This window comes from Argentina anserina, chromosome 4, assembly GCF_933775445.1.
Source record: "Argentina anserina chromosome 4, drPotAnse1.1, whole genome shotgun sequence".
Taxonomy (NCBI): domain Eukaryota; kingdom Viridiplantae; phylum Streptophyta; class Magnoliopsida; order Rosales; family Rosaceae; genus Argentina; species Argentina anserina.
Genome location: NC_065875.1, coordinates 13,148,321 through 13,165,442, shown reverse-complemented (window position 1 = coordinate 13,165,442; position 17,122 = coordinate 13,148,321). Strand labels below are relative to the sequence as shown.

Here is a 17,122-nt window from a genome sequence, read left to right as displayed (position 1 = left end):
AACGTAACAGGGTTCCTATATTACTGTTACTATTCTTCCTAGCTAATTATAGATACTATATACCTTATCGGCTTATTTCATATAAGAGATGGACCATAACTTATTTCTAAGATTTATGATAGATTATGACTAGATTAAGACATTATACGAGTTTCTGGTGGACTTGAAAAAAATATCCATGGGTGGGTTGAATATATATTTCCTAGTTGGCATGTTGGCTGTCGCGATATCGGCTGTTATCTTTTTTAACTTGCTTTTGATCAATATTTTTTTTGCTTTGTTTTAGACCTTGTTTTGGGTGTCTATTTTTATTCATACAAATAAAAACACTCATGACGAAAGTGTGTATTCGATCAGATGAAGACAATTGAGCCAAACACTAGGATGTCCCAAACTCCCAATAACTAAACGATGCTAGCAAGCTTATCGATCACAAAATTAACTTCTTTAAACATCTATATACAAACACATTTTTAATATCTTCAATTCGTAGATTTTTCTTGAAATAATTACTCTCCATAGAATTGAGCATTACTCCCATAATACAATTAACTATCAACTTAGGAGTTTCTTTAACCAAAAAAAAAAATCAACTTGGGAGTTTCAGGAATCCCTGAATAGTAAAACAAGGATGCTTTTTAGATTCTTTTAATTTGTTTTGTTTTGGACTGCACTTGGGTCCACATTTTCTCTTCATCACTATCCGCAGCGTAGCACTTTTCCCACTCTGGTCTTTTCTCGTTGACGCAAGCCGATCAACCAAAGATTGCTCAGATAACATTCTGCGATCTCATTCTTCTCCTGTTTATGGGATCAGCTCCTCCTCTTCCTTTTGTATATCTCCCTCAATGTTTCATCAATTCACTGCCTTTCTTTGCTTCAGAATTTATGTTTTTGTTTTGTTTTGTCTGCTTGGTTCTTTAACTTCTTTTTCCTTCTGTTACTTTCAGTCTCTGTGCTTTGCTCTATTGGGTTTGCCCATGAGGTAATGCTTTTGAGGTTCTGGTGTCATTGTAGAAATGGGGTTTCAATGGTGCTAATTTAATCGTTTGATTCTAGTTTCTGGATATTTTAGTGTGTATTGGATTCGGATCACCCATTTCATTAGAATGATGTTTACCACACTTTTTCTTATAATAATCCATCTCTCTTTTGTTATTTTTTTAGAAATTTTAGCAATGTTTAGACTACCATAGTAAAAGAATTTGCAGTGCCAGTACTATTGTACCATTCGACTCTGTTTGATGATATTTGTATCAACTATCAAGTATAGACACAATTTGAAGAGTTTTAGGTTATAAGTTTCTTTTCTGAAAAAAGTTCCTCAAAACAGTAAACTTTGTTTATTATGTTGATAGTATGTAACGCGCTATGCATCTAGGAGTTGTGGACTTAGATCCGTGATGTTCATAATAGTATGTAACAATGTTCACAATGTCTTTTGTTAATCTACTGCGAATGCTACAAGACTACAACCGTAAGAACTGAGAAATGTAGAGCTACTGTAGAAGATCACGTTCATTTTTTGTTTTGGTTATGGATGGAGATTGGAGAACATGGCTAACTTTCCTGCTTCTTATTTTATAAAATTTCTAATTGTGTTTAGTTTCAAATGATAAACCTTTAACATTAAGGATTCTTTTTCCCATTTATGATGTGCTCTTTACTTTTTTAGTCTTTTTCCGGCAAATTGTAAATGGTCAGAATGGTTCAGTATATTAATATACAATAGTCTGCTAAACACCATTTCTCTAGATGGCGGATCAACGAAGGTGGGAAGACTTAAACACTGACTGCTTGGTGAATATTTTTGGAAGTGTTGGAATGGAGTCACTGCTTTTGGATATCCCTTTTGTCTGCAAGTCATGGTACAAAACAAGCCATATTCCTTCTTGTTGGTAATGTCTCACTTTTCCTGACTATCCAGCTGATTTTGACTTCTGTCACCAAGGTGTTAAACTGAATACCATTTGTGAAAGATTTGTTTCAGCATTTCGAATTGATAAGAGTCATTTCTCCTCGACTACTTTTATTAAGTTTTCCGTCAATCTTTAGCCAAGCAAAAGCTACTTCTATCACATTACCTGCACATTGTACTCAAGAAGCAGTTGATTTTATTGCTCATACGTAAGTTTCCACTTTGTAATTATTATTGTTTAAATGGTGGAGAGTTCTTATACTATTTTTTACTTGTTTATTCAGCATTACATATTGGTACCATAATAGTTCCAAAATTTTCTTCGGATTAAAAGTAATTTGTTATCGATGTTCCAAGCATTCATCATTCTGAAAATCTGACATTAATTTCTATGTCCCGTTGCAGATGTCCAGACCTTGTGTTTTTGGATATATCTCGATATTTATTGTTTACCCCATCAAGAAAACATATATCAGATCTGATTTGCATGTGGAAAAATTTGGAAGAGGTATGGATAAGTTGGAGCTATAATTTAGAGAAAATCTTGTCACAGATCAGTGTTCATTGCAAGAATTTTTGTTCTCTTCGTGTGTCTTATGCTTCCATTCATAAAGATCAAGCATTATTGATCAAAACATTGGTGCCTCATATTAAGTACTTAAACTTGAGGTCTGCAGATTTTGATCGGGATAGTCTTGTCTCAATACTGAGGAGCTGCAAAAGTCTTGTGCTATTGGATGTCAGAGATTGTGTTGGGTTTAGCGAGGCTGATGAGGAAATTTTAAAGCTTTCTTCGCATAAAGTAAATTTATGTGTGAGGGTTCGAAAGAAGAATCGTTTGTCATACCATGATGTTTATCCTGAATGCAGGGTGTCGTTTTAATTAGATTATGACCCTGCTGAGAGAAAAGCAATCCTATGCACTGGAGGTAGTGAGAGTGCATACTTTTCAGACCTAGTACTGGAGGTTGGGCTCCTCAACATGATCACTATTCATGCTCTTTATGTCTTTTGTGACCTTGTTGTTGTCTTTTTACCAAAGTTTCTTACTGCATCCTATTATCAGCATTACCTGAAACTTTTGTTGTTTGTATTATACAAATACAGTTAATGTTTCTTGGAGATTCTAATTGTTCAGCTTATTGTGTTGTGACTATTGTCTTCTTCCATCCCTATTTCTCTGATCCTAGTGTAGCATAACGCATGCATTGCCTAGATTACTTTGCTTTACTACTGTATCTATGTATACAATTAAATTAGAAGTGAATACACTGAAAATTTTCGTAAGCAATGGTTAAGTGGCCCTCAGCAGCAGAGAAGATTTGACAGGAACATCATTCTTGGTATTCTGTTTGATGATTCTTCAGTTGCAATTTGTAATTGTATTGTTTCCATACTTTGTGTTTTGCACAAGACTTAATTGTAACTCAGTAAATTGTCAAACAACTGCCTTACCTCGATTGCTTAATATGTCAAAACTGTGAAACAGATTTAAAGGAGATCAGCTGATGTTTAACTCAGTTAAAAAAAAAAAAACCACACACAGTGATATGCTTCTTTGTCTTTCGATCTGTTGGTGTGAAAGGTTTGCCTCAATCTCTCTCTCTCTCTCTCTCTCTCTCTCTCTCTCTCTCTCTCTCTCTATATATATATATATATATAATCAGGCCGTTTCAGGTGAGGACGCCCCGATTCCCGTGACGACAAGCCGCAACGGTGCGGTGGACCAGCATAGCCGCACTACCCACCTCCCGACGATCCCGTCTGTGCCGGCCAAAGCTCCATCGGTGACCCACAGCGGTAGAAATCTGCAAAAATCAAGTTTCTGGGCAGATCCGCGATTTCGCGATTCCGGCCGCCGTAGGTCACTGATTGAGCTCACCGGCACAGAGGAGACCGCCAAGAGGTGGGGAGTGCGGCTATAATGGTCCGCCCTGCCGTTGCGGCTTGCCGTCACCGGAATCAGTCAATCTGTACTTTACGTAAGGTTCGGACGTCCGCACCTGAAAATTCTCCTATATATAATATTATATATATACACAACCCCTTTTAGAGACCTTTTTTTTGGGTATTTTAAAGGGATAGTTCATTAATTAATTTTTTTATTACATTTTCACATCTCCACCGTTTAACTTTTAAGTTTAATGTGTAAATCACTTCTGTAAAATTTCAGTCAAAAGAGTGATCGTTAATGTATCAAATTTTGTGACAGTAATGGACGTACTAAATTTGTCAAATCTGAACCGTTCATACTTATAAGTTTAAATCTCAATTTTGAATGTCTTGAACACCTCTATTTTGGCTAACATTTTACAGAGATGATCTACACATTAGACTCTAAATGTTGAACGGTAGAGATGCTGAAATGTGATCGAGAAGTTGGTCAAGTGACATATCTCTTTAAAAGACAAAAAAAAAATCTCTTAGTGGAAGAACCCTGTTTGTGTATCATATACACACATTAGACGTTGGTCCTGAGTCTCCTGACCAACAAGTTTTCTTTGTACTAGATCAAACCGAAAACAAGTCTTCTTAAGAATCTTAACGCTAAGCGACTGCATATGGCATAAGGTAAAAGGATCACTCATTGCTACTGATCAAGTTGGCTATGCATTAAGTTCAAGGTCGGAGGTTGTTCACCGTCATTGTTCACATCCATTTCCTTTCATCATGCTCACAGAGAAAAACTTGCAGATCAATTTGCTAAAACTATGTCGAACTTATTCTCAAACTTGTATGTAGACAATGTATTGTAATCATTTTACCTCATCAAAATTTATGCTTGCTGGAACACTCTAGGATACATTATGACTGAAATCAGTTTGGTCCTTGTAACCTCGAATAACACCATTCAAGTCCAGTATTTGAAATTATAGTCAAATATAACGCCAATCGACATATTGTTGCTGGTTTGAACATATAAGATTAATCCTCTTGTCAGATTTAAGAAATAAAAGAAGCATACCGATTTTAAGTTTTAGACTTAACTCTTAAGTAGCATCACTTGAGATTACAAGACTAACATGATGAAATTTAAGATAGCCCTAAAGCTTCTTTTTTTTTTTTGCAAGATAGCCCTACTATAGTTTAGGGATCGGGATCCTCTCCTAATACAAGCCTCCTAATATTGCCTAATAAGTGAATCTCAGCCATTCATTGTAAGTCAACGGCAAGATCACTTCTCCTTCTTCATTCCCTTCTTTTCTAAACCTGATTCTCTCTTTCTCTCCTCTCCTCTCATCCCGCCCAACTCAATAAATTCTTTCCTGGATCCTTCTTTTCTTAAAACATAGAACAATGATAACAGAAAAGAAGAACAAACAAACTATGGAAATAGGTCTCTATCTGGGTGTTCAGTTTCTAATAAGATGGGTTATGTTTATGAATTGGAATAGTTTGCTTGATACCCCACTCTTTGATTGTGGATTGGGTTTTGGTTAGGAGGAGCTTGCGTTTGATAGGATTTGTGCTTGTGGTCATTTTGTTAATTCAACATCTTCAATTAATCAAGCAAATACTTGGTAAGCTTCAAAGGAAGCCTTCGAAGTCTGCTGGCAATCGTGAACTCGGAGGGTGCAAATTTCAGTCTTCTTATATATGAATATTTTCTTCTTGTTCAGAGTTGAACAACATATATGAAGAGCAAATTGCAGACAGAGAATTTGGGATATGAGAGGAGAAAGAGAGAGTCTAAATAGATAAATAATTAGAAAATCTTGAGCATCGCGGTGGAGATTCGGCGACGGAAGAAGAGAGCAGAGACTGGCATAAATGATGACTTTTCTTTCGGGCAAGGGGTCGAAGGGTTGGGGTCTTGGAATGAGGGGTGAGAATTAGCTGAGACAAGGGTAGGAGACATTTATTAACATTGACCTTATCTTCACCATTGATCAATAATAGATGGCCACGAATTACTTATTGGGCAGTATTAGGAGACATTGTATTGTATGAGGAGAGGATCACAGTCCATAGTTTAGTTTAGGGGCTTGACCTAAATTTTTGATAAAAATAAAAAATAAAAGAATGAACACCAAAAACGACATCGTTTGAACTTTAAACAAGTTCAAGGGGGATGAGCTGAGAAGACTCGGAAGAGTGAGAAGCCTCAATGGCGTCCAAGATTTCAATTCTACGGAGCGGTAGCGACAACATAGCCTGCCTTTCCGGCATCAGGAGGTGGACCCACAACGCAGCAATTCCACCTTCGTCGGATGGTATCCTTGCACGGCCCATTTCACCTCCACCATTCTCTCTACCGGAGAAGGATAACAGAATCGGGTTCGGGTTCCCCAGTTTTCTCTTCGGTGGACCCATGGAGCTCATGGCTGTTCCCAAGAAGAAGGTATGTGACTGCTACCCATTACAATTCCGGTTTTGATTAACTAGATTCGAAATGTTTGAGGTTTTAGGGTTTAAGGGTTTTGGAGTAGATATTAAAAGCTTAGTATTTATTGTTTGTTTGGTATTGTAGAATGTCACTATTGTATTTTGGATTGCTTGCTAAATGTCTGTTTAAATCCTGGAAATGTAATGAGGGGATAATATATGGTGTTTTGCACCAGTAATATGAATGTTGGTGGTCATTTTGTTATGTGTTGTGCAGACTACTCCCCACAAGAGAGGCATAAGAAATGGCCCGAAAGCGCTGAAGCCTGTTCCTGTGATAGTCCGATGCAGGTACGTTCTGTAAAGTTCTCAATTCGTGGTGGGAATCTGTTTCGAGGATAATTATTTTTTTTCCAGTTTTAGAATGAATTATAGTTCAGTTTGGCTAGAGTTTAGTTTGATAGACTACTTATTTGTTCTGATCATCCTTTGGTGGTCTTAGCACACTTCTATATCAGTTGAAGTTAGTGATTAGCTTATCCATGTCGTGTCAGCAAATCATATAGTTCTGGTTATCAAAATATTGTCAAGTGTATTAGTGGCGTTTAAGAAACACAGATGGATTAGAATAGGTTTTCAGCCAGATGAGTTCATTAGAATAAGAGGAGATAAGCTTTAGAAAAGATGGTGATACAAATAGAAAAGAATAAAATTGAACATCATAAAGATTTATAATGTTTGGCATACTTTTTACCTTTTATTTTATTTGAAATATGACACATCAAACTTTTGTATTTTGCTTCGTTTTTCACTTCTTGTTTAGTAAACCTTCAGTAAATCTGGAACCTAATATGATTATGTAAATCAAGAATGTGGTATATTTGTTTGCAGTATATATGTTTTTCAACTTTTGGATGCTTAGTAGCTATATATATTGCAATATGATCTTTAGAAATTGATACGGTGCATCACATCACTCTTACCTCTTAATCAATTTTTGTTGCAGGAGTTGTGGTCGTGTCAAGCTGCCACATTATTATTGCTGCAGTGGACATAAGGGAAATCCCGGTGAGAGAGGTATAGATAGTGCTTAGGTTTGAGAAGTTTAAATTGTGTTAGATTTTTCAAGAATTGATTTATAGTTTTCTGTTTTGAGTTCGATCTTGAAAGATTGATTATGCTGTAAAAATTCCAAGTTATGGATCTCTTAATTGGTTCAGATCTTGGCTATAAAGTCTGTCGTATCAATTCCCAACCTTTCTTTTATCATTGTCCGAATTCAATATAGGGCAATAAAATCCTACCTGTTTTTAATATGTTTAGACTGAGTGCTCAGTTTATGTCATATTTCATGCATTACAAGTATTGTTAAAACTTGTATATGAGATGCTACCTCAAGCATCAAATCTGATATAGCCTTACGTAGAACAAGTCGACAACTTCACGCTCTCAATTGCTAACTTATCCTCAGGGAAAGCACACTCCATTGGCTTTGGCTCCTCAGGCAACAAAGCGCAAGGCTTTGGAGTCACATTGCTTGTAACACCCTCAACATCGGTGCAGTTCCACAGCACTTTCTTTGGCTTTGCAGTTATTGTCATACTCACATTTGATATGCAAATTCCCTTGAAAGGATCGTTAGCAAGTCCATCCAACTGTCCTGGAATAGAAACATTTGTAGCAACAATGTCTCTATAGTTGATGTTCTGAATAACGGGAAGTGCCTTTGGATCGAAGCCTTCACTTGGATGTGAACCGTAGGCGCCTGTCATCCAGAAAACGTACTTCATAGTGTTCAACGTCAATCCTCGTACAAAAATGTCTTTGACATAACCCCCTCTCCCTACAGCCGTTTTGACCCTAATGCTGGATTCAGTGTTGATGGCTGTGACATATTCAACTCTGATATTGCTGATTCCGCCGGACATTTCGCTGCCTAGAGCAACAGTAGCACTTTTAGGTGAGATACAGGTGAGCCTTCTGATAACAAGATGCTCGGTTGGCATTCCAAACTTGATCCCATACTGATCCCAGCCACTCTTCACTGCAATGCAGTCATCTCCGGAGACAATGTAACAGTCTTCAATTCGAGTTTGGGAACATGAGTCGGGGTTAATGCCATCTGTGTTAGGAACGTCTACTGGTGCAAGGATAGTAACGCCCTGTATAGTAATGTTACTGCAAAAATTAACAGCATAATTTCAGCACACAGTGGCAGGCAATTGAGTGCCAAATAAGTTCAGTTCAAGATATGAAGAAGGTTAAACCTGCTGTAAACGGGATGGATGTGCCAGGATGGAGAATTTTGAAAAGTGAGATTAGAGATTTGGATCTGATTAGAGTACATAATCTCAACCATGTATGGTCGGGTGACATTCAAAAGACCCTTGTGGAACTTCTCCCACCAAGGAGCTCCTTGGCCATCAATGGTGCCATTGTTACCTAAACCCAATAGGAAACCCTTTGATTAAAGCCATTTATGAAATACCAAATTAGCTGAGTAGGTAATTAATTACCGGTAATTACAACATCGGTAAGATTTGTTCCAAAGATGAGACTGCTAAACCTTCCACCCGGGGCATCTCTTCCTTGTCCATATGAAGGCAGTGGAGCAACAACAGGCCACTCTGACTCATCCTGTTGATTTGGTAATGGTTAATAAACTCGTAGATGAATAATGACATATAAATCCATATTAGTTGTTTGAAATATCCAGTACACATTTCGACCATACTGATGAATATCACATGTAGATCTAAATATATAAATGTCGTTGAAAAAGAAGGAAACTAATTGGTCCAAATGTAGTTTCAATGATCTCGTTGAAATTACATAGCACCCTCTATATATTTTTTTTATTCAAAAAATATGATATGTGATGTATGAATGTTCTTTCAGACATACAATTTAGATAAAGACGTCTGTAATTGTTAAAGTCAGCCAAATTTAATAAGCAAATCACAATCACCTAAACCTAAACTTGCATTGGTGTTAACAAACAGAAATTCAGAAATGAAGCAAGAACCAATATTAGGGCCAGAAACCAAACCTGAGACCCTAGAATAACTGCACCCTTGTGAAGGAAAAGGGTAAAGTGGCTGGTGAGGTTGAAGCTTCCAGTGAGCCATTTCCCTGGGGGCACAATGAGCTGTGCTCCGCCATCGGATGCATACTGGCTCAATTTAGCAACTGCATCATTGAAGACCTTTGTGTTCGATGTTTTCCCATCACCAACGGCCCCGAAATCAGTCAAAAGAGCTTTGTGTTTCCGGCACGTAATCGCAGAGTACGTAACAGTATCCTCAATCTGCTTCCCTAATCTACATTCTGCCGATTGTAGCAATAGTAATCCCAGAATAACAATCATAACAACCTGTAAATTTTATGTAGATAAATATATTAATCCTCACGAACAATCTATTTGGATATGAAATTCAACCTAAAAAACACAACTATATAAGAGGATCAATGAAACTTAGAGATGGAGGGGAAGAGAGAAAGTACGTACGGGAGACATTGTTGAAGGTTTTGAGTCCATGAAATGGTTTTGGAAATGAAAAGGAATGTGATGCAATGAGGAAGAGGACGAGATTTATTGATTTCTTTCATAGTCCAAACGTATTAACAGAAACAACCATTGAATGGTATCCCCAGTTTTGGAAAGATATATGAATTGTCGATACGGGTAGTAATGGTTCTTAATATTCTTTCTTTAATTTAGGTAAAAGGCAAAAACCTTAATTTCAGGATTTGACCAAATAAGGTGGTAACAATTGACGTGCAAGGAAATGTAGTAACTAGTAAGGGCTATTAGTACAAAATTAATTGCAGTCTAATCTCCATAAATGAATAATCGATAAATTAATAGTCTCACTTAAGTAATAATTTTCTCTGATCCTAACTCGGGACCAGTGTATATTACTATAAACATCGCTAAATGCATAAGATAATATTGTTTTTGAAATCTTTTTAATTCCAATTGAATATATAAGGTAATAATTAATTTAAAAAAATAGTTAAAATGATTAATAATTGATCAAATATATATAAAAAATAGTGAATAAAATTCATAATACATATTAAGGAAAGTAATTATTTAAACTTATCATTTTAAAGTTATTTGTAGGCATGAAATTATACCAAATTTGGAAAGCGAATAAATATAGTATCCTAGCTAAAAATAAACATAGTAGTGAGAATAAACTCTCTATAAAATAACAACAAAATTCTCTGTAAAATAATAAATTATTAATTTATCGATAAATGAAATAAATTGTTTATTTATCTATAATATAATAATCCCGCTAAAATAATAATTTCTTCCGATCTTGATATTATTCATTTATAGAGATTTACTGTGATTGTTACATGACACACTAAATGTTTTTTTTTTCAGTGTTGCAGTAGATTATTCTGAAAAAGTATTTGGTGGAGTAGAGGTTAAAATCAAATCCAAAGTCCACCTAAGTTAAAAGGTCAAATATAGCAACTATTTGCTTTTTCTGCCGGCAATATTATTAGCTATTTGTAACAGATCCGCTTTGTCCCTCATCTATATATGGCATATATTTACAAAAGTTGCTCACATTCCTAAATACTTATCAAAATTACCATGTTTGTTCCCTAAAAGTGTGCAATTTATTGTTTACAACTAATTTCTAAATTAAGCATCATCATAAAATTAAAAATAAAATACTAGTCACTCCTCAAACAATCACAAACTCGACAGTTTACTCATTCAAGTTTCAATTTTGATTTAGCACTCCTTATACTTTCTAAATTCGAGCAATATGGTCATTTCGTCATTTTTCCATCTAATTTGAGTGTTAAGTTGTTTTTTAGGCAAACAGAAATTTGATGGACTTAACACCCAAATTAGATGGAAAGATGACTGACGAATTAGATTGCTCGAATTTGAAAAGTATAAAGAGTGATTAGTTAAAATTGAAACTTGAAGGAGCAAACTGTCGAGTTTGTAAAACTGTGAGGAGTGACCGGTATTTTATCCTAAAATTAAATAAAGAAATTCCAGAGATACATATGATTCATAAATAAATTGCATGTTGAGGTATCTACATATGCTCGCTTATCACCAGCTTTGGATCATGACTTGTCACTACTCATTATAACATGTAATTGAATTGAGAATAGAAGAATTGATTGCGAAATAAGAGAATTTCGTCATTTACTAATACATAGGAGAATTTGAATGAATGTGGATCCTACCTCCTCATTAGAAATCAATTGCTGACAAAATCCCTAACTTGATACCTAAGGGGGGAGGTGGGTATCAGAATCAATTTTTATACCTAAAATACCATAATTTAATTGAGAATATTTTCAAAATTGTTTGACCCAAATTGAGAAAATATATATATATATATATATATATATATATATAATATTGTTAAAACCCACAAATAAACAATCACATATATTCTACATGAGTACTTAAAGTAAGTTCTTCTCTTTCTCTAATAATATTCACCAATGTTTTCTTTTATTTACATATCTTTTGATTGATAGGTGAAATCTAGTTAGTATTGGATTTGTGTTATTGAGTGTTAAAAAAAGAAATTGGTGTAGTGACCTTTGTAATTCGTTCTGCTAGTAAAAATTTGTTTAGCACAGTAGCACTATTGAAAGTGATTTCATATATGTAGGGTTATTTCAGTAATCAAATTAATTTTAATTCTGATTTCGCTGGTAAATAAACAACATTAATCGTAATTAGTATTGCTTATGTTCTAATTCCTGTCATAAGACAATTCAATAGAATTGAAATCTTCATATCTAAATCCATCATGTCTCATATTATGATGAATTCAATTCCAAGTTAGTAAACGTGCCATCACTAGTCAATACTATATACTTGTGAGTGTATAGTTTGTAACTTTGCATATTCGGATTGATCGTTCATCAATTACTCATTCTCATCCTTTACTTTTGTTGAGTGTAATCATATTACAACTTTAATACTTTGGTTAATTCTCATGTCATTTTGTACTCTTTATTTCCCTACTATGAGGAGTGAGGGTCTTTTTCTACTATCCTCACTCTTAAGGAGAACAATTGTCACTGATATAACATGACTCTTAATTAAGAACCTTACTCCTCATCTAGATATCCTTTAAGAAAAAATAAAAATGACTACTTTTCTTTATGATATCCCTCGAGGTGATTACTTTATTTACTGATTCAATTACTCCTAAGTTAGACATCCTTGAGATATATTTTTTTAATTAGAGATTTACATATACTTCTGCAAAAAAAAATCAGTAATATCGTAAATATAAGAGATATTTCATGTTATTGCTAAAATATCGTAGATACAATAGAAAATAAGATAATGTTAAGACTTAAGATATATCAGTAATTTAAAAAAAAATATCGGAGATAATTACGGAGATAATTTAAATATCGTAAATCTCAGAGATATATGATGTTAGGAGAATTATTGCAAATATGGTAGAAAAACAATACTTACCCCTAAGTACCGATAAAAAAGAAGATATCGGAAATATTGGGAATAAGTTAATCATTAGTTCCACCTCCTTCAAACTGCACATGCTTCAAATCATTTATAGTGATTGTGAGTATTTTGATGATTTTGTGTACGGATGGCGCTAGAAAAAAGTAAAAAAAAACTAATAACACGTTTACTAACTTGGAATGGAATCGAGTGGAGATATTGATTACAGGAATAAAATTCAATTCCATTGTTACTAGCACATCAAGGAATTGGAATTGATGTCACACCTTTTCATCATGAATCCATTTTTGACAAATCTCCTAACTTGATACCATGGGTATCAGAATCAAATCTTGGGTATCAATTTATGTTACCAAAACTACCTTCATATGATTTGAATATCTCCAAATTGTCCAACCCTATTTTTATATACACTATTAGTAAAACCCAAAAACAAACAACGACAAATATTTCCCGGGGCTCAAGGTTAGTCACCGTTCTTGTCTAGTAACCTTCTCTAATTTTATGTACATACTATGTTATCAATCTGTGAAAATCTTGCTAGCTGGTACCATCAAAGTTCTAAAAACGGGCTAGGCGGCGTCTAGGCTCTAGGCGTGAAGGCACTAATGATTTTGCGCAAATCATTTGACTTAGGTGCTGGGTTGTTAGGCATCCACCTAGACGGGTTTGGCGAAGCTACTGCTGAATTTTTTTCTCTAAATTGTCGTTGAAACTTGAGAAACTTGAGAGAGAGAGAGAGAGAGAGAGAGAGAGAGAGAGAGAGAGAGAGAGAGAGAGAAGATGAGGTGTTAAAGATGACTTTTATTAGGATGATTAATAGTTATATTATCTATGTTTATAATAATCTAATATAAATATTACTTTTTATTATAAAAATGATAATTTACTCACGAGGGGATTGATTGATCATAAATCAGATTGGTGTTTTATACATAAAAATAATTAAAAAACAAAAAAAACTGTGCCGCCTAGTTTCCAGCTCCCCGCCTAGGCCTCTGACTAGCCCTCTAGGTGCTAGTCCCTGACAATCTGCCCGACTAGCGCCTAGTGTTTTTTAGAACTTTGGGTACCATTTTTGAAAAGGTATATTCTAAGTGTCACGACCCTGAAAATTTCGAATGATAAAAGTTCGAATTGAAAGCCATGAAAACTCTAAGATAATCCAAAATATATGGAAATCATCTTACAACAACTGTGTATCGAAACTGAGTTCACAGTATGACTTAGTCGCCTTGAATAATACATCACAAGTTAATACAATCAAGTATTAAAACAATTGGAAATATAATATTCACTCAATCCTCACCACAATAGAAGAAGGAAACCTTCAGTAATCCTCCGAGTAAGCTTTCCGAGTCCACTAATTCTCACCTGGAGAACTATCCCCTACACCATTGATTTGGTGCACCGGGATTGTAAACACAAACCCAGTAAGTTTTTCAGCCCGTATGAGTAAACCAACATTTAGACATACATCAAATACATAGAAAATGTACAATCAACATTTTTAAAACATGTGTACTCATGAGACTCGGGCAGCCCACCTGGTTACACGTAACAAATAACATATTAAAATATGAGCACTCATGAGACCCGGGCAGCCCACCTGGTTACCAGTAACAAATAACAAAATAAAATATGAGTATTCATAAGACCTGGGCAGCCCATCTGGTTACCCGTAACAAATAACAAAATAAAATGTGAGTACTCATGAGATCCGGGCAGCCCACCTGGTTACCCGTAACAAATAACATAATAAAATATGAGTACTCTGAGATTTGAGCAGCCCACTTGGTTACCCAAATGTCATTTTAAAACATGTGTATTCATGAGACTAGGGCATCCCACCTGGTTACCCAAATGTCATTTTAAAACATTGTGTATTCATGAGACTCGAACATCCCACCTGGTTACCTGTAGCAAATAATATATTAAAATATGAGCACTCATGAAATCCGAGCATCCCACCTAGTTACCCATAACAAATAACATATTAAAATATGAGCACTCATGAGACCCGGGCAGCCGATCTGGTTACCCGTAACAAATAACAAAATAAAATGTGAGTACTCATGAGACTTGGGCAGCCCACCTGGTTACCCAAATGTCATTTTAAAACATGTGTACTCATGAGATGGGCAGCCCACCTGGTTACCCCTCATGCAGTACAAGACAGACATACTAGATCTCTAACTAATCGTAACCAACACCCGGCTAAGACTTGGTTCTGATTTACATGTCATCACTGTCTGAAAACCAGAAAATGTTTTAACAAGACTCAATATTAAAACCACGTACAATATATATCAATCCACGCATGATATATATGCACACCACAAATAACACGTACAATATATATTAATCCACGTATGATATATATGCACACCACCAAGGTTCTAAAAAACGATAGGCGTTAATCGGGTGGACAGCTAAAAACCAGCGCCCAGAGGATTAATCGGCCCAAAATCGAGGCGGCCAAAGATCTCCGGGCGCCTAGGCGCCGCCTAGGCGGTCATAGGTGGGGGTTTTTAGAACATTGCACACCACTAAACAAGTAAACAATTAGTGAATCATATAGAAAATCATAGTTTGGGAATTCACGTATAACAAGAAGAAATAAGATAAGAAAAATGTAATCCCTGCATAATAACTTAGTTCAGGAGATTACACTACACATAAGAACAATTAGTGATTCTTACAGAATAATGTAGTTCAGGAAGTCACTTATCAAATAGATAAATCTAAAAAATAAGAATCATACATCATAATCATTTAACATAGTTCTTAACCATTAACCATTTTAAAAATCATAACAATAAAATCATATTTTACTTACCCGTGGACTGTAGTCGATCAAGTCCATGTGTTCTCAAAACAATTATATTTTTAGAATGATTTTAAGGTTGGTGGATCAAGAACTCTGCTAACAGGTACATCAACACTAACACAATGTCAAAACATCCAACCTTGGGCTGACACTATGCAAGACACACACACACTCACAAATATTTTACCATCAAGGCTGCCACTAAAGGCAAAACACATTGACACTCACCACATGCCACTTGGCGAAACCATACAAGCACAACATCAATACTACTCACACCACTGCATTCAAACATCAACTATACAATTATCCTTCACAAATCTCCAATTTACAAAGAGATACATTTTATTCCCTCTCGGTCACATCCTCCACAATAAATATAATCCAACAAAACGCGCACAATATCTCAATGCGATAAATAAAATATAACAACATATAAACAATGAAATTATATCCACGAGCTCATTATCACTTAAAGATATATATATATATATATATATATATATATATATCTATACCAATCTCAAAACATACAAATAATCAAATGCATACTAAATACGCCTAGTTACCGCCATGTGTAACTAGCTGAACGTTGGGTGTACACACCTTTTCGCTCCCGCTAGCAACTTGCAACCTCAAGTCAGATTCACTCACTTGGTTCAACAAATTTCAAGTACCTAACTGAAACAACTCTCACTTAGTAAACCACCAAACCGAGAATAGTCTAACTCCCGAAAACAACCAACAACAAATTCAACCTAAAATCATCAAACCTTTAACAACAACTAACTTACTCAATAATTAACCTAACACATGCAAATGACCTATGTAAACGCTCGTATCGACGAGCACATCACAATAGAGTAAACCATTACTCTGAAACATGACCTAACACACCGCCACACGCCGCCAATAGTGGCGGCACTACCATTGTTCCGGTGACCACTAATGATCACTAAAATTTACCACCACAATCTAAACCACATTTCCAATAACTTTCTAGTTGACAACAAAGTCTAAATCCAAGCCTAAACAATCCAATCGACGAAGAACATAAAATCGGCACTATTCACAGACCCTATAAAAAGAAATCGTCGATTTTTCTTGTGTGTTTCGAAATAGATAGATATGTTTTAGAGGGTTGATATACATCCTACAAGCTTCAAAACACAAGAACAATCACCTTGATTGGTTGCCGGAAGAGGGAGTTCTGCTCACTTCTTCAAAACATGACAACTGCCTTGTTCTTCATTTCTCGACTTCAAACAGCTCGAATCTCTCCCAAATACTAACCCATATCAGTAGGGGACGAAGAGACAGTTCCAACGCCACCGGTCTCACTCAATTCAGTTAACCGACGACGGAGATATGGCCAGAGAAAGATCCGGCAACCAAGAGGGAAAAATCGCGTGAATAGTATCCGAGCTCGGGTGAACAGTAATCGAGCTGATTTTGGAAAAAAAAAAAACTGATTTTCTTAATTTCTAATATCCTATCTTTTCTTTTATACTCATTTCAAAATCGGAAACCAAACTTCTGTTGCTAACAACTTTCA

The 17,122-nt window shown here is 35.5% G+C and overlaps 2 protein-coding genes and 1 pseudogene across 2 annotated transcripts; 2 read left to right on the top strand and 1 right to left on the bottom strand.

Annotated features, from left to right (window-relative positions):
• The first annotated feature begins 815 nt into the window (after positions 1-815).
• Positions 816-3,034, top strand: LOC126791678 (F-box/LRR-repeat protein At3g48880-like; annotated as a pseudogene).
• Positions 3,035-5,980: 2,946 nt separating this feature from the next.
• On the top strand, positions 5,981-7,463 carry LOC126791657 (uncharacterized). Its single transcript, XM_050518132.1, has 3 exons — positions 5,981-6,260; positions 6,522-6,595; positions 7,251-7,463. The coding sequence occupies exons 1-3, from the start codon at positions 6,027-6,029 to the stop codon at positions 7,336-7,338; spliced, it is 396 nt and encodes a 131-aa protein (XP_050374089.1). The 5' UTR covers positions 5,981-6,026; the 3' UTR covers positions 7,339-7,463.
• A 199-nt stretch (positions 7,464-7,662) lies between these two features.
• LOC126792214 (probable polygalacturonase) lies at positions 7,663-13,991 on the bottom strand (the record flags this gene model as incomplete). Its single annotated transcript, XM_050518678.1, has 5 exons — positions 7,663-8,422; positions 8,512-8,686; positions 8,761-8,881; positions 9,294-9,617; positions 13,947-13,991. Coding segments are annotated over 5 exons (1,425 nt in total), but the record flags the coding sequence as incomplete, so codon positions are not given.
• Positions 13,992-17,122: the final 3,131 nt, after the last annotated feature.

Excerpts from the sequence above, each read along its gene's own strand:
- LOC126791657 (XM_050518132.1), top strand. The coding sequence starts at position 6,027 with ATGGCGTCCAAGATTTCAATTCTACGGAGCGGTAGCGACAACATAGCC. Across the intron at positions 6,261-6,521 it reads TGGCTGTTCCCAAGAAGAAG|ACTACTCCCCACAAGAGAGG; the intron begins GTATGTGACTGC and ends TGTGTTGTGCAG. Across the intron at positions 6,596-7,250 it reads CCTGTGATAGTCCGATGCAG|GAGTTGTGGTCGTGTCAAGC; the intron begins GTACGTTCTGTA and ends TTTTTGTTGCAG.